The 24409-nt window shown below is 37.2% G+C and overlaps 1 protein-coding gene across 2 annotated transcripts; it reads right to left on the reverse strand.

Moving 5' to 3' along the window:
• Positions 1–1495: 1495 nt before the first annotated feature.
• On the reverse strand, positions 1496–11029 carry LOC120071301 (heme-binding-like protein At3g10130, chloroplastic). Of its 2 annotated transcripts, none has more exons than XM_039023494.1 (8): positions 10555–11029; positions 10294–10431; positions 10106–10174; positions 9957–10028; positions 9312–9394; positions 8493–8624; positions 8142–8355; positions 1496–1903 (listed from the first exon to the last, which is right to left on the reverse strand). In XM_039023494.1, the coding sequence occupies exons 1-8, from the start codon at positions 10963–10965 to the stop codon at positions 1859–1861; spliced, it is 1164 nt and encodes a 387-aa protein (XP_038879422.1). In that variant the 5' UTR covers positions 10966–11029; the 3' UTR covers positions 1496–1858. The 2 variants fall into 2 exon arrangements, with proteins under 2 accessions (XP_038879422.1, XP_038879423.1); XM_039023495.1 differs by having other exon boundaries at positions 10294–10427; positions 10555–10696.
• Positions 11030–24409: the final 13380 nt, after the last annotated feature.

Consider the following 24409-nt stretch of genomic DNA (forward strand, 5'->3'; position numbering starts at 1 on the left):
TCTCCGGAATGATAATTAAACAGACTCAATAATAATGTTAGGGCAAGGTCGAGGGTTCAAAATTCGACGTGCAAATGTAAAGCGAAAGGGGAAGGTCGAGGGTTGAAAATTATCTAGTTCGAATTTTCAACCCTTGACTTATTTAAAAAAAAATAACAATATTTTTACAAATAGTTTGAAAACAACAATATTTTCCTAAATAGTTTCTAAAAGGACAATATCGTTTTAATTTTCCAGTTGAAAAGTATGTAACATATAACAAAAAAAACCATAGAATGGATTTTTTTTTCTTGGAACATTTTCAAGCAAGAATTAGTGAAAAAAAGAGATTTGTTCTCTGATGATCCTCTAAATTTAAAAGAAATGAGAGTAAAACTGTTGAAGAAATGTGACATTTCATTGGCTAATACGATGATAGAGAAAAATTTAATTAAAAAAATTCACGACATAGTAAAAATATAGAGCAACAATAGAAAGAAGAAAAGAAAATATGAAATTCATGGAGAAAAATTAGCTAGAATAAAAGGTTTTGATTTCGCTTTAGTTTCACATTTTATTTAACCATATTTCTACAAGAAATGTAATAGGTTATTATTGTTCATTGTCAAAAATAAGAAAAAGAAAAGTTTTAAAAATTAAAAGAAAAAAATTGTAATTCATAGTTTATTCAAACAAAGATGGGTAGAATTATTGAATAAAAAAGTTTCAAAACAAAAATAGTAATCACAAAAACATATTATTTAGAATTCAAAAAATGCATCAGATACCTAAAGATATGAACTCAACTCTGCACCTCAAACACACACATGAACTCCACAGACATGAATTTCAGACATCCTATTTCTACTCAGCACCCCAAACAACCCCTAAATGTCCATTCATGTCCTCTTCATTTTGAATGTGACCGTAAGCAAGCAAAATCTTGGATGGTTGGAGAACTAATAAAGTTTAAATTCAAAGGAGTTGGTCATCAATACAGACCACAGAAAATCATAGAAGACATGAGGCAAGACTGGCATATATATGAGTTATAAAAAAGCATGGCGTATCAGAGAAAATACATATATGCGAGCACGGAGATCTCTTGGAGAGTCGTATAATTATTTAGTTTATATGAAGCACTGAAACTTGAAAATTCAAGTACAGTTTATCACATTGAACTTGAAGCTGGGAATTTCTTCAAATATTCTTTTATGGCTAGGTCCCTGTATCCAAGGATTTTTCAATTTGATACGACCTATTGTAGTTATTTATGGAACATTTGTAAAGAGAATGGCGAGGTCAATTGATAGTTGCCACTTGCTTAGATGGTAGTTAATCAAATTTATCCCCTTGCTTGAGGAATCATTGATAGAGAAATTGATGCTTTCATAAAATGGTTTTTGGAAAAGTTAAAAGGTAAAATAGGTGAAATCAAGAATCTATATTTTGTGGTAGGTCGAAATTCAAACTTATCGAAGTGTATTGTTTCTGTGCTCCCCACCACATTCCATACTTTTGTGTGCAACACTTGAAACTAAATTTAGATACCAAGTTCAATAATGAAACAATATATAACGTTTGTTTTACAGTACATTAATGATATATCGTGAAACAAAACTTCAAGTGGCGTGGGACAGTATTCTAACATTTGATAATGGTGTTGGAAGGAATTTAGGAGAAGTTGGACTATCACGGTGGGTACGTATGCATTGGCTAGGAAGATGTTTACAATATGATGACAACGAATATGGCAGAGTCCATGTGTGTTATCTTCAAAGAACCAAGAGAATTTTGATTCATTACTTGAACACGTGAGATCTTTGCAACAAAGATGACTCAAAGGCTTTATGAAGGAAAAAATTCTTTGAATGGTTCTCTACTCCAATGAGAATTCTTCAAGCCATATTAGCACCTCATTTCTCTGTCAACCAAACCACAAAAAGGAGCATATTTGCATTTTAAAATCAGACAAACATAATGGCGTACACTTATTTTAGGATTACTTTCCAGAACAGTATTCTTAAATGAAGTACACTTATTTGGTTACCACTTTTGGAAAAGAAGTGATCTAATGTTTTTGTATTACTGAAACCAATTTTTATTATTTAACATAATATCATGAAATATTAAAGAAAATATGAGTTAACCACGCTTTTTTTCCCTTCTAAAAGTCATACCAAACTCTAAGATGTAAAGGCAGACTATTGTGATAGGTTTGGAACACTTTTTCTTATTTTATTAACAATGGAAAAGAGTTTGAGAGCTCCCCTTCTCTCCCATCAGTCTCAAAATATGAGAATTGATACAAAATCTTCAATAACTCTCATGGCCTCAATGGACCTTACAAATACCTCTCCTTCCCGTGGGCCCCCCTCTCTCTCTTTTCTGTTTTTCCTCTTCTAACTAACAATATTCCTTGACCCCTACATTCTCTCAAATTTCCCTTACTTATTTTCTTTCATTTTCTTTCTTCTTTCATATACCTTGGTTATTAAAGGCCTATCAATACCCGTCCCCCAAAGAGCCACCTTGTCCTCAAGGTGGAAATCAGGAAATTGGTCATTGATTACGTCCGGAAGCTCCCATGTTGCATCGGCTTTGTCTCCATTCTCCCAGCGAATTAATACCTCTGTTTGTTGACCTTCAAAAGGTGATGTTCCGATGCCTAACAGCTCAGCAGGTTGTGTTATGAAGCTCAACTCGTCGGTCACATTAGGAGGAATTGGTATGTTTGGCAGGTTGCAGCCGATTGCCTTTTGTAGTACTGATATGTGAAACACAGGGTAGATACCTGTCCCGACTGGTAATGCAAGCTTGTATGTTGTCTTCCCAATGTGACCAGTCACCTGAAATGGTCTTACAAACCGTGGTGCCAGGTTTGGATACTTGTGCTTGACTATAGATGATTGTCTATATGGTTCGAGCTTAAGGTAGACCCAATCTCCTACACTAAATTCCACATCCCTCAGCTTTATATTAGCTGTCTTAGCCATTCTTTGTTGAGCCTTGTGTAGTGAGTCCTTAAGCTTAGCTATCACCACATCTCTATCGCGCAACTGAATGTCGACTTCGTTGACTGAGCTAGAGCCATTCATGTATCCAAGCACTGGTGGGGGGGACAACCATATAATACTTCGAAGGGAGTGGGCTTGGGTAGCTGTGTGAAAGGATGTGTTATAGCAGAACTCGGCCCAAGGCACCCACTTAGCCCACTGTTTAGGGTTGCTCATAGTGAAACATCTCAAGTAAGTCTCGATACCTCTATTGACTACCTCCGTTTGTCCATCCGCCTGGGGGTGGTAAGCTGTACTTCTACATAATTGAGTTCCCATCATGCGAAAGAGCTCTTCCCAAAATAAACTAGTAAAGATCTTGCCACGATCGGACACAATACTTCGAGGGTAACCATGTAAGCGCACGACTTCCCTAACAAATATCTCAGCCACAGATTTAGCAGAAAATGGATGTTTGAGGGTAATGAAATGGGCATACTTTGACAACCGATCTACTAATACCATGATGGTATCGAATCCTTCAGATTTTGGAAGCTCTTCAATGAAGTCCATGGAGATATCTACCCATACTCTGTCAGGAATCGATAAAACTTGTAGGAGGCCCGCGAGTGAAAGGGTTAGATACTTGGCCTGTTGGCATATTCCATAGTCTGCCACAAACTGTTGGACTGATTTCTTCATCCCCCTCCAATATACTTCCTTGGACAGCCGCTGGTAAGTCTTCAAGCTTCCTTGGTGTCCTCCTATGGGGCTATTGTGGTACTCATGTAATAATAAAGGTATTGTAGGTGAGGTAGCCGGTAGCACGATCCTTCCTTTATAGTATAGAAGTTCCCTTATAGTATAGAAGTTCACCCCTAATGCTGTATCCGATTGGTGCAGGCTGCCCAGTCAACAAGGCTTGTCGGATCCTCTTCAACTCTTCATCCTCACCCACCTACTCAACAAAAACAGAGGTATTCAGCCCCTTCATTACACTGAGCACTCCTAGTTCCAATGAGGTTGGTAGTCGAGAGAGAGCATCCGCGGCTGAATTTTCAGTTCCCCGCTTGTATTCAATGCTAAAGTCATATCCTATGAGTTTGGCAATCCAACGTTGGTATTCTCCCGCGATTACCCTCTACTCCAGAAGAAATTTTAGGCTTTTTTGGTCTGTTCGGACTATAAAATGTCTTCCTAAAAGGTAGGGCCTCCATTTTTGAATCGCAAACACCATGGCCATCAATTCCCGCTTGTATACTACCTTGAAACGATGAGTAGGGGGTAGTACTTGGCTGAAATAAGCCAATGGTCTTTTGTTCTACATCAACACAGCCCCCACCCCAACACCTGATGCATCCGTCTCTACAACAAAGGGTTCATTGAAGTTGGGTAATCCCAACACTGGCACTGACATCATGGCTGATTTAAGACGTTGGAATGCTTCCTCTACTTCCTCACTCCAATGGAAACTTCCCTTCCTTAGTAATTGGGTCAATGGCAAGACTAGGCGCCATAGTTAGCAACAAATTTTCTGTAATAGCCTGTGAGGCCAAGGAAGCCCCTCAACTCCTTCACATTTCGTGGTGTAGGCCAGCTACTCATTACTTCCAACTTAGTTGGATCGACTAAGACCCCCTTTGCAGAAATAATATGCCCCAAGTACTCAATGCTCGTTGCTCCAAATTGACACTTCTTTAAATTCGCTACAGCTGGTTTTCAATCAATACCTCCAAGACTGTTGATAAATGGCTCATGTGTTCCTCCAATGTCTTACTATAAATCAAGATGTCATTGAAGAAGACCAAAGCGAATTGACGAAGATACGGTTTAAGGACTTCATTCATGATGGTGTACGGCCCCTAGTATAGAAATAGTAGGACTTTTAGGAGAATATTGGTATTGGTATTAGTAAGGGTATAAGAGTAATTAGATAGGAAGTTAGTTAGTGAATATGGCTATAAATAGTGGGAGTGGGAGTGGTAAGAGGGTGTGAAGAATTTGGTGGGAATTTCCATTTGGGAATTTGGGAGAGACTAGCTCTCTCAAAAGACTAGGATTTATCTTGTTAGTTTGTGAGTTTATAACATATTTCAATATATTTTTACTATATTTCTATAATTGAATTGTCCTTTAGTTTTTCTATATCTTTTAGTACCGTTCTTGTTAGGAGGGTTCCTAACAGATGGCTTGGAAGGTAGATGGAGCATTCCTCAACCTGAAGGGCATTACTAAAAACTCATAGTGGCCTTCGTGTGTTCTAAATGCGGTTTTGTAGACGTCCCTTGGGTGAACTCGGATTTGATGATAACCTGATTTTAAGTTAATTTTTGAAAAGATTGTGGCACCATATAGTTCATCTAACAATTCATCGACAATGGGAATAGGGTACTTATCTGGAATGGTGGCATTATTCAGGGCGCGGTATTCAACACAGAAACACCAACTCCCATCTTTCTTCTTGACCAGCAATACTAGACTAGAAAAGGCACTTTGACTTGGCTGAATGACCCCTGCCATCAACATCTCCTTGACCATCCTTTCAATTTCATCTTTCTGGAACCGTGGGTATCCATATGGCCTTACATTGACTGGTCCCACCCCTGGTAGTAGCTCAATGATGTGATCGTTACTTCAATTTGGAGGTAGTTCAGATGGTGTTTGGAAGACTGCTTCGAATTTCCTTAGCACCTGCTGAATTTATTGAGGTACATCAGTTTTATCCCCCACGGACTCGATTGTACTGTCTTCCTCTTCTACTGCATTGTCTCAGTTCAGGTCTAGTGTGTTTAATTCTATCAAGACACCATGTTCTCCTCCTCTAATTGCCTTGGCCATAGATTTCAAGGATATTTGTGATTTAACCAAGCCCCGGTCTCCTTGCAATTGGACTGTCCACTCCCCAACTTTGAATTCCATGGTTGACAGCCTATAATCGAAGATGATCTACCCCAAGGTTTCCAGCCACACTACTCCCAGAATAACGTCCGCGCTGCCTAAAGGTAGAGGAAGAAAGTCTTGTATAATTGATAAATCGGAAATGGTTATATACACACCTTTACATACTCCGACAGTTTGAACGGATCCTCCCGAGCCCAACACTACGTCATATCCTTCGGATGGTGAGATTGGCAGCTGCAATTCCGTGACCAACTCCGAGGTAATGAAGTTATGCGTTGCTCCCCCATCAATCAGCACGACAACCTCCCGATCGCCGACGACTCCCCGTACCTCGATTGTTTTCGGTGAGCTCAACCAGCCAATGAGCTTAAGGAAAGGTTCACAATCTCCTTCGTGTCCTTCGATGATGTTCTGTCTGGTTTATACTCAAATATATCAGATTCCTCTCCATCCTCTGCTAAATCTTCTCCCTCCTGAACAAACATGAATTGGAGTTCGTTCTTCTTGCAATGATGGCCAAAGCTAAACTTCTTGTCGCACCTAAAGCACAGGCCTTTATCTCGATTCTCCTTCATCTCTGCATCGGATAGCCTTCGAAACGAGCCGCCGGCGACCCCTTTCGTCCCCGTTACCCCCTGCGCTACAATTGTGGTAGACGACCCGGTTGAGCTTCCCCGGTTCGGGTTGATTGTGATTGTCCAGCTAATCAGGTTGCTTGACCCGCAACTACTCGATCCACTTGTGCTCCCCCTATCTTCGCACTCAGGTTGTGGGTCCCCTCCGACCCAACCCCTTTACCCAAGCGCCGTTGAAGTAATTGGTCTTCCTCGATCAATTGGGCCATCGCATTTTGGCCTTCAAACCTTCGAGCTTCAATTTCCGCATCTCGCTTTGAATTTCCTCTTTAAGCCCACAAACAATTTTTCTCTCCAAGGCTTTGTCGCCCAGCTCCTTCAACCCAGCATAGTATCGTTCAAACTTCCTTCGATAATCCCTTACTTTCGCCTCCTGTTGTAGCCGCATCACTCTGGCAAATCAGTCCGCTTCACTCGCCGGCAGAAACCTCGTCAAAAACAGCTCTCTGAACTGCGACCAACTGCTCACCGGTGACCAATCGTCCTCCCATTGATACCAGTCGAGCGCTTCCCCCTCCAAGCACAACACCGCTGCATCTAACTTATCCTTCTCCGACAATCTATTCACCACAAAATATCGTTCTACCCTGTGTAACCATCTGTCTGGATTTTCAACTTCTTCCCCTTTGAAAATCGATACCTCGAGTTTCCTCAGTCGCATATCAAACATCAGGATCTCCTTGCTCCCAGGTGCATGTATTCCCTCCTGATTTTCTGCTTTTGATGATGAACCCTCTGTTACTTGCTTCCCTTTTTCTGTTGGAGTTCTTTCTGATGATGGGGAATGTTTCTCAGGGTTACTTATCATGTCTAACCTCAATAGTACTAAGGCCATCTGGGCAGACATGCTTCCCATCCAATCCTTAACCTCCTTCGACTGCACACTCATCTTCTCCTCCATCTCCATCTGTTTTTCCTCCATAGCGACCAATCGTGCTTCCATCTTTCCCACCATACCTAGGTAAGTGCTCTGATACCAATTGATAGGTTTGGAACACTTTTCCTTATTTTATTAACAATGGGGAAGAGTTTGAGAGCCCCCCTTCTCTCCCATCAGTCTCAAAATATGAGAATTGATACAAAATGTTCAAGAACTCTCATGGCCTCAATGGACCTTACAAATACCTCTCCTTCCCATGGGCCCCCCTCTCTCTCTTTTCTATTTTTCCTCTTCTAACTAACAATATTCCTTGGCCCCTACATTCTCTTAAATTTCCCTAACTTACTTATTTTCTTTCGTCTTTCATATACCTTGGTTATTAAAGGCCTATCAAATTCTAGGGAAGAACAACCAACTTAACCCAAAAGTGAAGTTCGGAATGCAAAGTGAAATTTAAAGTAGTACTTTAAAGGAAAAATACATTTGAGTATTTTTAGACGTGTGTGTAATTTTATAAACCACTTCTGACTAGGTAATCAAACACTAAAAATAATACAAATGAAAAACTTTTTTTTAATGTTTCGAAAAGAGATTTAAAATCTCACCCTTAATCCAGAACATGAAGCATTAAAAGATTATAAACTGCTTACTTATATAGAACAGAAAACCTTCTAATCTTTCTACGAAATATATGATCAAACGATGTCAAGCCATACATATGATGGAAAGGCACATGGATTTGGGACTTACCATTATAAAGTTCCATGTTCTTCCAGGGTCGTTATACCGAGCAAGCAAACAGCCGTTACTGGGTTTGAGACCATCCTTTATGAGACTAGACCGCAGTTCTTTTGCCTTCTCTTGCACAATCTCTTCTGTAGGTTTCCCACTGAATTTCAACACTGCAGCAATACTTCCTTCAACCTTTCTCAAGCCAATTATGTCTTGTTCAGGATCTGGTAAACTGAAAAAAGAAGTAATGTTCATAATTGAACTTCCCACCAAGTGAAGTATTCAGTTCACTAATAGCTTACAACTTGACATGCTCAGTTCAATAGAGTTTCATTTCAAAAATTTGAAGAGGACATCAGTTAATCACACCTGTCTATATCTTTCTCTGAAGGAAGAACTATTTGAATGTAGACTTTGGGTACTTCAGAGTCAAATGTTTGGGTGAATACAGGAGTAGTCATGGGTATCTTCTCCTTTGTAGAGTTCTTCCCAAATATATACCTGTGCTTATTGAATCATAATATATCATCCACAAAAGGGACAATTCTAATTTTATCTAAAAGTAGAAGCAAATGTTTGGTTTTATCCAAGTGTCATGCTGCTAGAGAAGTGGAGGGTTAAGTCCTACTACTCCTAGATGGTGGACTGCTGGAGCTGCTCCCACGGCAAGAGTGGGTCGCAACGTGCCAGCCGGAGAACAAACTGGGAATGGCTCCTTTAGGGTGTGTTTAGCCCATGAAGTTTAGAAGAGTTGGAGAGTAGGAGTTGTGAACTCCACTCCTTATTTAGCCCAAAGAATTTGTGGATCCCACCACTAAAATACATCAATTCTATACCTTATCAACTTCTTACACTATAGGCCCCAAGAACTCACCACTCCTTGGAGCTCACCATTCCACTTAATGTCCCAAACATCCCCTTAAGGGACTTCCTCGGGCATCGAACAGCCAACTCAGGATTGGTGTAGACAAGGAAAAATCGACAGGTTAATTAAAACAAAGCATTGCAATGGTCCCTGTAGATGCTAATGCAAAGTGATTTTTGCTGTCTAGTAGCGGTAAACATATACTAGCTTACACTTTGGCTCGTGTGGCATGGAGCATGTAGAATCTGGTGTGAATAAAGAAGGACCAAATTTGCAAGGATGTGTGTTTGGATGGGTGGGCTCAGGGGAAGAGAGATACTCACCCAGCAACTGTATTGAATCCTGCGGACCCAGCGAGCTTGTCTCCACTTGTTTCCACCACTATAAATTGTGCATATTTCCTCACCTGAAGAAAAGATGTACATTGATCATACCTCTTAGATTACTAAAATCTACATTTAGTTCTACAAGTTCCAAATCAAATTAAACTTATTGCAATAAATGAAAATACTGTCAATACTCAAGCTCTTCATGTACACAATACATGAAAACTTCATTGTTCCTATATTCATTATATTCATCAAACTCTGGAGAAGCTTGTCAGCCTGAGTATAGTTCAGTTGGTTAAAAGTCAGAGAAAGAATCTTCGACTACACATTGTTGAACTTGAAAAACTCTCTAAGTGATCATTCACATACAAGAAAAAGAGCAAGGAAGAAGAATAAGTTATGGACCTTGAGTAAGAACTATTTCTTATAGTTTCTTTTCCTACTTATTTTGACAGTCTAAGTTCAAATTTGTCTGATGACTGATCCTAGAAATATTGAGAACATACCTCCACATTTTATGAGAATATAACTTCAATCCAAGAGCTTTCAAAAGGCAGATAAGGGGAATAATAATCGATTGCAATGCAACACAGATAACAAAGGATCGTGAAACAGAGCAAAGGGAAGTAGAAAGCAAACCTCATAATTTGCAGTCCTTTTCAGTATCAGATACTTGGGTGATTCCAATGCCGGGGTCTTATAATACCGAAGCTGAAGAGAGTAAACATTAGAAATACAATAAAACTATCTCTTGTGGATGAATTTCATCATCTATATAACGAGAATACCTGCTTGAAGACATCCCAAAGGCCTTCTACAGAAAAGTAGTCGTTGTTTTGTATTGAATCCCAAAGATCCTATGATTAAAAAAAAAAAAAACAGAGAGAGAGAGAGACAAATTCAATAGAATTTCATAACTGGTCAGTCAGCCACATATTCTCTCAATCACTTCCAAAATAAGGAAGGAGGATGTTACCACATGACTACAGAACTTGCCCGTCTCTGGATTGATACCCATGATAGAAATTCCCGTGAAAACTAATTCTGGTTTCCATGGTAGAAGGACAAACTTCATTACCATAGTCCATCTTGTAGTTATTTCATATGGTCCTGTCTAGTACGACTCGATCAGTCAGATTTATGTACAAAACCCACTAATTCTGGTAGGGGTTGCATTAAAATCTTGTTTCAAACCACTAAAAGTAATGATGAATTGATTACAGTGGCTTCAACGAACCTGTTTAACCCAGTGCAAGAAGAATTCAGGCCTGAAAAGTTCTCGCAAGAGCGAAATATTAAACAAATACCCACTAATCGTATCATGATTGGTAATGGGGTCCCGAAATCGCACTTGTTCGTCGTACGCCGTTCGATCAATCCCCTGTTCATCGAAGAGATGGCGAAGATCTTCATACAAGAAATCCACCAATCGGCCTACATCGACCGTCGATTTTGGTGGGCTTTGATCTACCAAACTTAATCGAACAACCCACTTAGAATTTTGGGAATGGGGTTTGAAAGCTGGAGTTCTGGTTTTAGGTAGACGGGGTGGGAGGTGGGTTAGTCTGCCGGATTCCGGTGGCCGGAGACCGAAACCGAGTGTTGGGGTTGAGGGGAAATTTTGGAGGGAAAGTTGAAAAGTGGCCATTTGAGCCTCAGCTTCAGCCGGCGGAGTGTCATTGGGGAGGTGGGGTTTGGAGGTAGAGAACGGGGAATGATTGGTTAATGTTTCTCAGAATTTTGTGTGGTGAAGAACCATCCAAATCATTTGAACAATCTACGTGTTCCAATCTCAACCATTATCGCTGAAATGTCCCTTCACTCTATCGGGAAATAGGATGATTACTAGAAAATTTATAGTCTTACGATCATTGTAATCCCTTTGTTCATACTATATGGACTCTATATAATACCGCAAATTTCTTACACTATGCTCTCTCTAATATTTTATATTTAACTTTCGTTGGATAATTATTTAATTTTTTATTTTTAAAAGTTTAGCTCTATAAATATCGTTTTCACTTCTAAATCTATTCTTTTGTTATCTCTTTTTATCAATGATTTTAAAAATTAAATCAAAATTTGAAAACTAACAAAAAAAAAAATACATTTAAAAACTTGTTTTTTAGAATTTAGATAATAATTCAACTATTATATTTAATAAATATGCAAATCATTGTAAGAAATGAAGAGAAAATAGGTTTAATTTTCAAAAATCAAAACAAAAAATGAAATTATTATCAAATGATAACCATTTCGTTTTTTTTATTTATTTTTGGTTTTCTATTTTCAATTTTTGAAAAATAGATATGTTTGGTATCAAATTGAACTTTTTGTTTTTTCATTTAAAAAATACTTTTGAAATTGAGAAAGATTTTTTTTTAAAAAAAGAGATTTTTATTATAAATATTATAAAAATAAATAGATATTCATTGTTTAGTGTCTCAAAAACCATGTGTCAATTTTCATCTTGTACATATGTTTGTACTTAATGGATTCAATATCCTAGAACACTTTAACTCTTGGATTCTCAAAACTCTTTTATTACTTTTCTTCGTTGCTTTATAAAATTACAAATTGAACTCGTTTTGAGTCCTTAGCTAAAATTGACATAATTATAAAATAGATAAGCAAACTATAAGCTTGATCCTTGAGGACGATACTCCGCCTTTCATGTTGTTTCAATTACTATAACTTGATCATGTACGCTTGCGTGCCCACATCAGTAAGTAACAATTTAAGTCTAAGGGTGATTTGTTACTAAAGTAAGCTTTTAATGCCCTTAAGTTATGAATCTTTATTGGTTTTATAGCATGTTTTGAGACAAGCAAACATTTAAATCCCATTAGAAATGAGTAAGAAAAGAGATGCAAAGTGTTAATCAAAAGTATGCTATAAAAATCTATAAAAAGATGTTGCAGGAATAAAACTCGCAGAAAATAATGTTGCAACACTACTTAAGTCCAAGCTACAATATGGTGGGAAGTCCTCATACTCTGAACTGTATACGGGCCTATTTCATCTTCACACACTGCTAAGCATGCCAAATCACTCATACGTTGAAAAGACATAAAGGAGAAATCGATGTTGTAGCATTGACAAAACTCGAAGCTACAACATAGTTCGCATGTTATAAACTGACAAAGTGGTCATCATTACTCTAGGTGTTAGCTTACCCTCTGAACATGTCAAATCACTTAGGTGGCAGAAGCCATGAATCTGTCAAATCATTGTCTACAACATGTTGATGCTATAGCATTGAAGAAAAACCGTTATGTTGCAGACGAAAAGATGTCTACATCCTTTGAACCAGCATTATCCTACAACACTGTCACATCATTGGTCATCAAGTAGGTCCCATATATTTTTCCTATAAAGAACTCAAGCTATCTACCAATGGACACAACCAACAACCAAATTCAAGAAGAATAATTTTAAAACAAGGGAGAGCTTCTTGGAGATCCTCAGGAGATTGCTGAAAGACCTCCTATTTGAAGTTCGAAGTTGCAGCATTTGTGATGCTGTAGAACTAGTTTTCTTTAAACTCTATCTTTTACTCTTTTTGTTTGTTAAAGTTATTTTTATCATGACTATTTGTGGCTAATTTTTTAGTGTAAGGCTTGAATCGAATATATCTTTAAACTCAATGTATGTTTTTTTTTTCTTTAAAAGTCCTTCAACTCGTAAAGTTTTTTCCTTAGCCTGGCTAAATCGAGGTAAACCGTAGCACATGAATCTTTGGAAAAAGTAAGTGTGAAAAATCACACTAGTCTTTTTTAGGGATTTTTCCTCCAACTAAAAATGTAACAATATTACACGGGTTTTCATTAACTAACGGTGTAGACAAATCACACTAGTCTTTTTTAGGGATTAAGACACTCAAAAGCTATAGAAAAAATGGTGGTAAACTGATAATGGGTAGAAATGCACGTTATTACAACGCAAAGTTATAAAACAATGTAGGATTGCGATGATAAAAATATATAATATTGCGTCCAAAAGCAGTTCAAAACATTGCGATTGCGTACATCCATCGCATTAAAACAACTAACTTATGTATTTTATATGGGAAAATGCGTTGACACAAGGCAAAAATGCGACCCCGAAGAAATCACCATCTGAACGCATAAGAGATTGCGATCGCAAGGCTATGCGATCGTTTGCGCTCACAAAAAAATCAAGATTGCGTTGACGCAAGGCTATATGATCGTTTGCGTTCGTAAATCTGCTCAAGAAGGTGGTCGCATAGAGCCGACACATCAAGGTAGACGCATCTGGGTGAAAGCTTAATAAATCACGATGGGACAGAAAGCTGATGACGGTCGATTCCAAATTAAGTTGACAAGCCGTTAACGACCTACTGTAGCAAATACACTCAAATTTTCGGTGATAAATATTCGACGCATCAAATAAAGAATTAATGCCATCCCATCAGTGTAATCATAAGAGAGAAAAAGCCTTTCACCCTGAAGCTTTATAAATACTGAAGGCCACCTTCAGTGAAAAAGTTCGTTCAGTTAGTTCAGTCGCTCGGAGTTTATACTTAGCCTTGTTCTTAGTTTCTTATACTTAAAAGGCGGAAGCGAGAGAAGGGAAGAGACGCCGGAAGATCGTTCTGGTTAGCTCGAGAGAGTGCGAAGGAGCGTGGAAAAACAGAGAGAGGGCCAACTCTTGCGAAAGCAAGATTATCTTTTGAGCAGAGTAGAAGAGAACAGTATAAAAGCCTTGAGAAGCAAGAAATTGTTACCAGACTCTTTATTCTTATTCCGCATTGTCATTCTGTACTTCGATTATATATTTATAGAATGGAACTTGCTTATCTACATCTGTTTACTCTCTTTAATACATGCATGAGTAGCTAAATCTATCGAATGAGTTAAGAAGTACTTAGCTAACATGACCTAGGATCTTCATTGCATGCGATCATCTTGTCTTACGTTGCGCCCAATATTCTTTAGAGCTACTCGAGAGAGAGTCTAAAGAAAGAACCTAAGACTTGAGAAAACTAGGTTAGAATCTAGACTCGAGAAAGTAAGATTAGATCTGCATAAACAAGAGATAGGGACATAGAGATAAGCTTTGTTTGCCACCATGCATTGCATGCACCCTAGAGATAGGTTATGGTAATATGTGGTTGCCTTGTATGTATGTGTGTCATTCGTCATCACATAGACAATAATAAAGGCTTAGATGTAAGTCCTATAGACATCATCGCATATATCGCATGCGTTCTAAAACTAGAAGCCGTAGCATTTGCGTTGAAAGATGATTTGCTATTGTATGTGTATAGCATGAACGCAATCCTAGGAAGTGTTAGCTAAACCCCTTCTCAACTCGCTCCCCTGCATACATTTTTATACTGTAAACAACAACCCAACCAACTCTTTGATTAATTTGTTACCACAAAGTGATCTAGAAATTATCATCGCATAGTGTTTTCCTTAGTCCCTGAGTTCGACCCTGGGCTTACTAGACAACTCAGTAGGATTTATACTTGGATCTTACTGAGAAAACTTGCATGCTCAATGCATTTTCTACCAATGTAATCCTTAACCATTATTTCATCGCATAAAATAACGCATCATAAACGCATTAAGTTAGCACAGACGATCTCTAACTAGTTTGATGTTCTAGACCGCATCAAGAGATGGGTATAATAGGTTTTCTCGCTTAAAGAGCATATTATGATTTAAAGAATATTATGATAAATGTTAGCTGTGAAAGTATAGGGAGTTTAATAGTCAAGTTTACATATTGGTTGAATTGATACTTATACCATTTTTTGCAAACCTTTTTACTTTTCCATCTTTGATTTATTCTATCTATTGTTTATAAAGTTGTAGCATTAAAACACTCAACCCACAATTATTCGTAAATCACTTTTTACGTAGCATTTAAAGAAACATTGTGGAATAATTTTAGCATTCATGAAACAACATGTATCCCTATGGAATCGACTTTGAAATATTCCAAGAACTACTTATTATTGTGTTGCTTTATAATTGGATTGGTGCAAAAGGTGATATAACTTGTGCGATTATAAACATAAAACCCTCAAATTAGCCATACAACAAAAGCAATATTTCCGTAGTAAAAATAGTTGTCAAGTTCTTTGCACCATTGCCAGGGATACGATGCATGATTTTAGATTACTAAATTGATTCAATAAATTTCATTTTGTGCTATTGGAAATTGCAACAATAGGCAAAGTTTTGTATGCGATGCACGCACAATCTGCCTTTCGTATTTGACCCAGGAGTAGACCATACATATTATCAAAAAAGAAGAAGAATGAGGTATAACAAAAGAAGAAACATGGACAATGTTTGAAAAATTGAACAAGAGCAAGTGCAAACCCTGAACCCTAATTTCCCTATTTGTGTATGTTTACGATTGAGACTCGTATGGTGAGTAGGTTAATGAGAGAACTAATGTTTAATTTTAGGGAAGTGGGTGAAGAGTTGGAAGAAATGTTTAAATTTGTAAACTTAACTCTTGGGTGAAGTTAGAAATTGGCTAAGTGTTGTTAGTGTGTAGCCATGAGTTGGCCTTGTGATGGGCGTTGGAAGTGAGCCATGGGCGTTGGACTTGCTTTTGAGGTTAGTTGAGCTCTTAAGGAAGCCAAGTGTGGCCGAGTGAGGAGAAGCTATGCATTGGATTGTGCATGTCAAGAGGAGCCATGTTAAGCACAAGCAACCCTATGCGTGGATAAGGCATGCGGCAACCAAGTCTTGTTAGGGTAGTATGTGTGCGACAGGAAAGTGTTGAGCGCTACCAAAGAGAGGATGCACGACTGATGGGACTGTGGCATTGGCTCGAGATTGGGCATTCAGCCTAGCACACGCATGCAAGGGGAAGCGATGGCAAGGCTGTGCATTGAGGTGTAGAGCACGGACGAGTATTAAAGGTTGGCATGCGATGGTGGCTACGACAATACAAGCCTTGAGCATTAAAGCAAGCAGTGGCTTGGGTGATGGCTGGATTTGCAATGATGATTGAAGCCAAGAGAAGCCCAAGGCATAAGGCACATGCGTTGGAGTAGGCTTGCGTGAGAACTATGATATGCGTTGAACCTAATTGAAGACATGCGTTGATAGTAGGTGAGGTAGTCAGCCTAAAACCACCGATTAGGGGCACTAGCTGTCCTAATCTCATGAGTTAAGCCCACTTGAGGTGGAGGTGTCATGATAAGAATTCATGATAGACGGTGGGTGGTAGTATAAAAAGGAGGATGAACTTCAAAAGGTCAGTTTGAACAATTCCTCTATGCAAATTAAGAGTTCTTAGTGTCGTTGGAAAGCTTTGTGAGTCTAGTTTCAGAGGCCGGGCTACTGGAAGAAGATCTCATCAAAATAAGGCTGGAAAAGAAAGAAAGTGACAAGAGGTTTAGTTCACGGGTCAATCTAAGCCATCGATGAAGAATTGAGGCTCCAGGACGAACCACAAGAAATTTTAAGCTGAAATTTGAAGGTAATATTTAGAATATAAGTTACTAATAAAGTAAGTTGAATCTGGAATTCTGTGAGCAAGTAGGCAACTGCTTGGGTTGAGTAAGTTGGCAACTCAAATAGGTGCACGGGCAGACGAAGGGCTGAGCACTCCTATGCCTTTAACCTGATGTTTTAGGGCTGAGAAGGCTCGCATTGAAGACTAGGATGCATAAGTGCTTATGTGAATGACCATGTGTGGCTGAAGGAACACTTGGAGCAAGTTTTGGTTGTATAGTGAGAATGCATTGGTGAGGTGTTGCTCGCATAGCAAGAACCTAAACCTCAAGAAAATTTCTAAGTGCTCGACCTTTAGCCAGGTATGCGTTTGATTGAAGGTCTTCTAGGGAAGACTAAACGCAAGTTTAATTAAGAGTTTGTCTCTAAAGGGAGACCATTGATAGTAGCTAAATATATGTTGTTGTGTCCACAGGATTGACATCATTGCTAGAAGCATATCAACCTTTAAGGAGTAGCCCTAAAGTTGTGAGTGACTAAGTATTTGTAATTATTTTAAAGAATCCATGATTTTAAGAAAGATTATTCTCATGCTAGCTATTTTACAAAGTAGTTTTTCCAAGCAAACTATGAGTTTTTGTTTTCCAAATGCATGCCATGTATGAAAGAATGTTGTAAAACTATTTATGTGTGTTCATATGCACAAAGCATGCGTTAGAGCCTTTAAAAACATGTTACTATGCGTTTAGGTATACATGCTTTAAAGAATAAGTCTTAGTATGACTAATATTACTTTAGGCTCAATACTGAAGAACTTGGAGAAGGTATCCGAGCTATAGTACCTAAGGTATGACGGTACTTAGTTATAACCACGTGCACGTAGGTAATTAGAAGTCGAGAGATTGAGCAAAAGAATTCTCTCTTGGCTAAGATTTGACATTGGGATCTAACCATATTAGAGTTACTTTCAACTAAGGTTCAACTTAATGACTTATGATGATAACAACTTTACATGTTTAGTGCTTGAAAAATTGACATTTCAATACAAGGTTACTGTAAAGACTTATGTTTTAGTATGATCTCTTTATTGAAACTTAAGCATGAGAACCTATTTTTCTTTCTTGAGTCATTCACTGGGCTTATAGATCACCCTATTTTTAAATGTTTTCTTCTCTCAGGTAGTGGTCAAATCCCTCGAAGACAACTCTGCTTCTGCTCTGCCACATAAAGTCAGGAATTCTAGTAACCTGTCAACTAGGTGATTATTGTAAATATTTGTACATATGTTGTTGTTGCATATAGGGACTGGGAGTTGGGACTCATGAGACTTGTGTTGTAAATTCTGTAAATGTTTAATGTTTGTTTGGCCATAGTGGTAGACAGCTGTGTTTGAGATTGCATGTTGTTATCAGATTACTTAAATAGATTTAGTAGGCAGTAAGTATCATAGAAGGGTTGATAACTGCTGGAGTCATGTCCTTACCTGGGCTAAGAGAGTAGTTTGGGAAGGGATGTGACAGCAAGGAAGAATGCAAAGATTACCAAATGTTGCGCATAATTCAAATGTTTTGAATCCTATACTTTTGGCAGATGATTAAGATAGAGGTATCAGAGATTATGTTGCACCAAACATGTGCAACTTTACTCCAGGTATAGTGAGACCGAAAATATCTACAGAAATGTTTGTGCTAAAACCTGTTATGTTCCAAATGTTGACAATCTCTAGTCAATTTGAAGGAAGTGCCCAAGAAAACCAACATTCACATTTAAAATCATTTCTAGATGTGTGCAACAAATTTGTAATTCCTGAAGTTACAGCAGAATAGTTGCACATTGATCCATACTCACTGCGAAATGCTGCAAAGATATGGTTGAACTCTTAACGTACAAGATCAATCACTACTTGGGCCGAATTAACAAAGAAGTTTCTAGAAAAATATTTTCCTCCTACAACAATGTCAAAACTACGATTGGAAATTATGACATTCACACAACAAGATGAATTTCTAAATGATGCATGGGAATGATTTAAAAGAATGCTGCAGAGGTGCCCCCACCATAGTCTGTCGATGGAACATTACCCAGAAAAACGTTCAACAAAGCCTATGAGATCTTAAATTGAATATAAAAGAATAATTACGAATGGGCTCAGTTGAAGAAAGAGAAAAAGTAACAGTAAAGGAAACTGCAACAGGAGCATTTGAGATATAGTGGATGACAACAATGCAGACACAAATAACTGTATTAACAGCATTAATAAAATCTATGGCTACTCAAAACTCGGTAGTCCCAACAAACCAAGTTAAAGTTGTATCCTATGTAAGCTGTGAAGGAGCTCGCTCATGGGAAAATTGTCCCCAAAATGTCGAATCAACATGTTATATTGAAAGGCATCCAAGAAACAACCCATTTTCAAATACATATAACCTAGGCTGGCAAAATCACTAAAATTTCTCATGGGGAGGAATCAAGAATACATTGAACCTAACACAAAATCAAGTAAGTTTTCCATCTAATCCTCCTATTTTCACTAACACAATGCAAAACCAGCATGTGCAACAACAAACAGGAAACTATTGCAATACTCCAACATCGTTGGAGATGATGATAAAAGGATATACGGCAAGAAATGATGCATTCTTGCAAAATCATGCAACAACAAAAGGAACCTAGAAGTCCAAGTTGGAAAACTGGCCAACGAGATGAAGGCACGTTAAGTAGGAACATTACCCAATAGCATAGAAGCTCCAAAAAGAGAAGGCAAAGAACAATGTCAAGCACTAACATTGAGAAGCGGAAAAGTTGTAGCATCAAGAGATGAGATACATCAACATTGCCCTCCAGAAACAAATACACCAAAGGTTGTGGAAGAGAATATGGATAAGAGTAGGGTGGGAAATGAAGACACAATACTTCCATTCAAAGAAGAGAAAAAGATAGAACAAAAAAAAAAAAAAAAAAAAAAAAAAAAAAAAAAAAAAAAAAAAAAGAAAGAAGAAGAAGAAGAAGAGTGGAGACCACCTCCACTATTTATACAAAGATTGAGAAAGAATAGCAATTCAACACAGTTTTTGAAATTTCTTGATATGCTAAAGCAACTGCATATCAAAATCCCATTAGTTGAAGCATTAGAACAGATATAATCATATGTCAAATTTCTCAAAGACACATTGACCAAGAAAAGATTTTGGAATGAATTTGAAATAGTAACATTAATAAATTTGAAATAGTAACATCATATTTCAAATTTCTCAAATTCATCCTCTTAGTAACTCCATTGTGTTGTGGTGTGCCAGGCTCTATCTTCTTATGTCTAATTCCATGTTATGAACGATAATACTTGAACTCATTCGAAATATACCCACCACCATTTTCAGATCGAAGACACCACAATTTTCTTTCGATCTCCCTTCTACCATGACATGAAACTTCCTAAAAATCTTGAACATTTGGCCTTTTGCCTTTAACATATACACCTAAGTTCTTCGAGTAGCATCATCAATAAAAGTGAGAAAATATTTATTGCCACCAAGTGACTCCACCTCAATAGGCCCACAAATATCATAATGTATCAACTCTAATTTTTCTTACCTTCTGGTGGACTTCCCAGAAAAGAAAATTCTATGTTGCTTACCTGCCAAAAAATGATCATAAGGGTTAAGAAAAACTGTTTTATTAACAGGGATAAAAGAGTTACCTACCAACAATTTAATCCATTTATCGCTCATATGCCCTAGCCTTCGATGCCACAAATTTGGAGTTTTCTTCTACTGCATTAAACTCAAAAGAATATATGCTCAAGTTTGTTTTATACAAGGAGCAACACAACTCACCTTGAGCAACTATTATTGAACCCTTAGACAATTTCTATTTACCATCACAGAAGGTATGTCGAAATCCTTCTTGATCGAGGACATTTGCAGATAACAAGTTAAGGTGTAAATCAGGAATATGGCACAAATTCTTTATTGTAAGCATGCACCCAACACTTGTCTTCACACAAATATCACCTAACCCAACTATGCTAACTGAGCTCTCATTTTCCATCTTCACACTACCAAAATCACTTGATTGATAGTTCATGAAATACTCCGTTCAAAACACAATGGTATGAAGCACCTAAATCTACCACCCAGTCTATGTTTGAACTCTCTACATGATGACACTCACTGGTTGCAGTATTTTTATCATCTTCCTCTTTTTATGAGTCTTGCTTCTTACTTTGTTTTTTCATCCAATGATAACAAAACATTTTTATATGACCAGGCTTGTTACAATAATGACATGTCCTAGTCTCTTTGTCTCTAGACTTGGACCTCCCTTTTGAGTTACCACAATCTTTAGTGGTAGAGTAAAGAAGCAAATCGTGGAAGCTAACAGAATCAATAAGCATTCTAATTACATTTAATTTGAGTTCAAAGCATGCTAAAAACAGTTTTTCATAGAAGAGGGTTTGTAAAATGTATACCTTTGTAGATTCCCCCATGAACGTTGCTAAACTCCACAAATTTGATCTCCAAATCCTTAGTAGACCACCAAGAGAAGCTTCTTTGCTATTCTTAGCCCTGGATTGAGTGGTGAAAACTCTAAATTGAGAGGTATAAAGGTAGGGATTGGGGAGGATTTGAGAGAATTTAAAAAATTCTTAGAATTTTTCACTAATTCATAATGCATCAGCTTCCAATTTCTGAAAAATGAAGTATTTAACAAGTTTAAACATGCAAGCACTCATACATTCAGTTAATTTACACTTCAATTAGCATTAAGTGAGTGTGTAATATGTTGAAATGTGGAAAAATCCACTAAAACATCTTAATGTTTGATTTTTCCACTCAAATTTGAAATTCAATTTTAATTTATATATTTTGTTAAATCTAATTAATTTTACTTTAAAATTAATTCATATGAAAATAAAATTCAATTCTAAAAATTCAATTTTATAAATTAAAATTGATTTATTTAAATAATTAATTAATAAACACATTTAAATAATTACAATGCCCGTCTATTTGGAGTCTCTTTCAAAAAGCTTCTTGACCTTTCGAACTAGTGTTGTAATGAATAAGATTGATTACAACCTGACCACTCTACTAAATGAACTCCATACTTACTAATCTATGATGAAAATCAAAGAAAGTAAAGCAAACGTTGTTTCACAGAAAAATTTTCTGAAGGGATCTTCCTCTGGAACAAAATCTTTAGAGGAAAAGAAGTTTGTTTCTTCTTCAAAGGATAAGAGTATCCACAGAAGAAAGGAAAAAGGAAGAAGAAAACCTCTACTAAGAGAAAAATAAGAACAAGGCACCAAAAGAAAAATATTTCCACTGCATGAAGATGGGCATTGTAAACACCATTGCCCACAGTATCTTGCTGAAAAGAGAGCTGAAAAGGTAAAATAAGGTAAATCAGATTTACTTATAATTGAAACATGTTTAGTGGAAAGTTTTCACTTAACCTGGATATTAGGTTCAGGCGTCGCTAACCATATTTGCACTTTTCTTTAGGAAACTAGTTCGTGGACTCAACTTTCAAAAAAGGAAATGACTTTCAAGGTGAGAATGAGTGAAGTCATTTCAGCAGAAGCAGTGGGAGACGTCAAGTTATATTTCAGAGATTCTTTCATTTTGCTTGAAAATGTATATTATGTACCCCAAAATGAAAAGGAATTTAATCTCCGTATCTTGTCTACTGGAAAATATGTATAAAGTAACTTTTGAAATCAATAAAGTGTTCATTTCTTCAAGAGGTGTTCATATTTATTATGTTAGACTTGAAAATAACTTGTATGTATTAAAACCGACTGAAGCAAAAAAGCAGTTTAAATATAGAGATGTTTAAAACGGTAGAAACTCAAAATAAATGATGAAAAATTTCTCCTAATGCCTATATTTGGTACCTCAGACTTGGTCACATAAATCTCAATAGGATGGAGAGATTGGTAAAAAACTGTCATCTAAATCAGTTAGAAAACAATTCATTACTTCCGTGTGAATAATGTTTGGAAGAAAAAGTGACTAAAAGATCTTTTATTGGAAAAAGGTCTTTGAGCCAAAGAACCATTAGAACTTATACATTCAGACCTTTGTAGTCTGATGAATGTTAAAGCTCGAGGAGGATATGAATATTTCATCGATTTTGTTGATGATTATTCAAGATATGACTATATTTACTTAATGAGTCACAAATTTGAAACTCTTGAAAAGTTTCAAGAATTTAAGAGGGCAATTGAAAACTTATTAGGTAAAAGAATCAAAACACTTCGATCAGATCGAGGTGGTGAGTATATGGATTTAAAATTCAAGAACTATTTAGTAGATCATGGAATTCAATCCCATCTCACAACACCTAGAATACCACAACAAAATGGTGTTGCAGAAAAGAGAAATCAAACCTTATTAAACATGGTTTGTTCGATGATGAGTTATGCTCAGTTACCTCAATCCTTTTGGGGGTATGCAGTATAGACTACTATGTATATTTTGAACATGGTTCCCTCAAAAAGTATTTCAAAAATGGCATATGAATTATGGAGAGGACGTAAATGTAGTTTACATCACTTCAGAATCTGGGGATGCTTAAAACACGTGTTGGTGCAAAACCCTAAGAAATTGGAACGACGTTCAAAATTATGCCTATTTGTAAGATACCCTAAAGAAACAAAAAATGGATTGTTTTATGATCCTCAAGAAGATAAAGTTTTTGTATCGACAAATGCTACATTCTTAGAAGAAGATTAAATTAGGAATCATCAACCTTGCAGTAAACTAGTATTGAGTGAAATGACCAAAGAAACAACTGATAAATCAACAAAAGTTGTTGATCAAGTTGGTCCATCAACAACAGTTGTTGCTCCATCACATCCTTCTTAAGAGTTGAGAATGTCTTGACATAGTGGTATGATTGATCATCAGCCTAACCACTAAATGGGTTTAACAGAAACTCAGTGTTGGGATTGATGCCCTAAATCTCATAAGGTCTTGTAGTTTGTAAACACTTGTTCATGCTCTTTGTGATTTATAATATGAGATATTTTATTCACTTCAGTTTATGAAATATGAGATATTTTAGTTGCATTAATCATAAACCAATAAACTAAGATCCCTGGTTATCATTGTAACTTAAGCATGTATGTGGAGACATACAAGTGGATCACGCTTTAAGTGATAACCTAAATAGTCTGTAGTATATGCATAAAGGAGGGAAACCTTATCCTGGTGACACTATGAGCGTGGCCCGTTTTGTAAGTGTTACAAATGTTGTAAAGTGCTACAAATGGTCTGATCCTGATCATTTATGTATTAGACATGCGAACAAGGATGCTCTATACAAAGGAGTTTGTATAAGACCAGATCACGAAATGTTTAGTCTCGTTATATAACGTCGTTCATGAGAGAGACTTTCATTTCACTAGAATGACCATAGGTAACATGACCTTAATCTGAGTGAGTTGTGAACACTTGTCTATGAGGGCGGTTCTTTGATTTGTATAGGTGTGAGTGGCCAGATCGCCAACTCAAACCTACCACTTTGGGGATTCGTCTGATTGAGGAGCTGGGAACTCAGCTACACAAGACGAAATTCACTCTTTTCCCAAAGCAGGGGTAAGTAGATAAATTGCTCCCTCGATGGCTGATTCCGGGGTTTGAA

This window comes from Benincasa hispida, chromosome 2 (genome assembly GCF_009727055.1).
Source record: "Benincasa hispida cultivar B227 chromosome 2, ASM972705v1, whole genome shotgun sequence".
In the NCBI taxonomy this organism is placed as follows: Eukaryota; Viridiplantae; Streptophyta; class Magnoliopsida; order Cucurbitales; family Cucurbitaceae; genus Benincasa; species Benincasa hispida.

Excerpts from the sequence above, each read along its gene's own strand:
- LOC120071301 (XM_039023494.1), bottom strand. The coding sequence starts at position 10,965 with ATGGCCACTTTTCAACTTTCCCTCCAAAATTTCCCCTCAACCCCAACA. Across the intron at positions 10,029-10,105 it reads TTTGGGATGTCTTCAAGCAG|CTTCGGTATTATAAGACCCC; the intron begins GTATTCTCGTTA and ends TACTCTCTTCAG. Across the intron at positions 9,395-9,956 it reads AAAGGACTGCAAATTATGAG|GTGAGGAAATATGCACAATT; the intron begins GTTTGCTTTCTA and ends TCTTTTCTTCAG.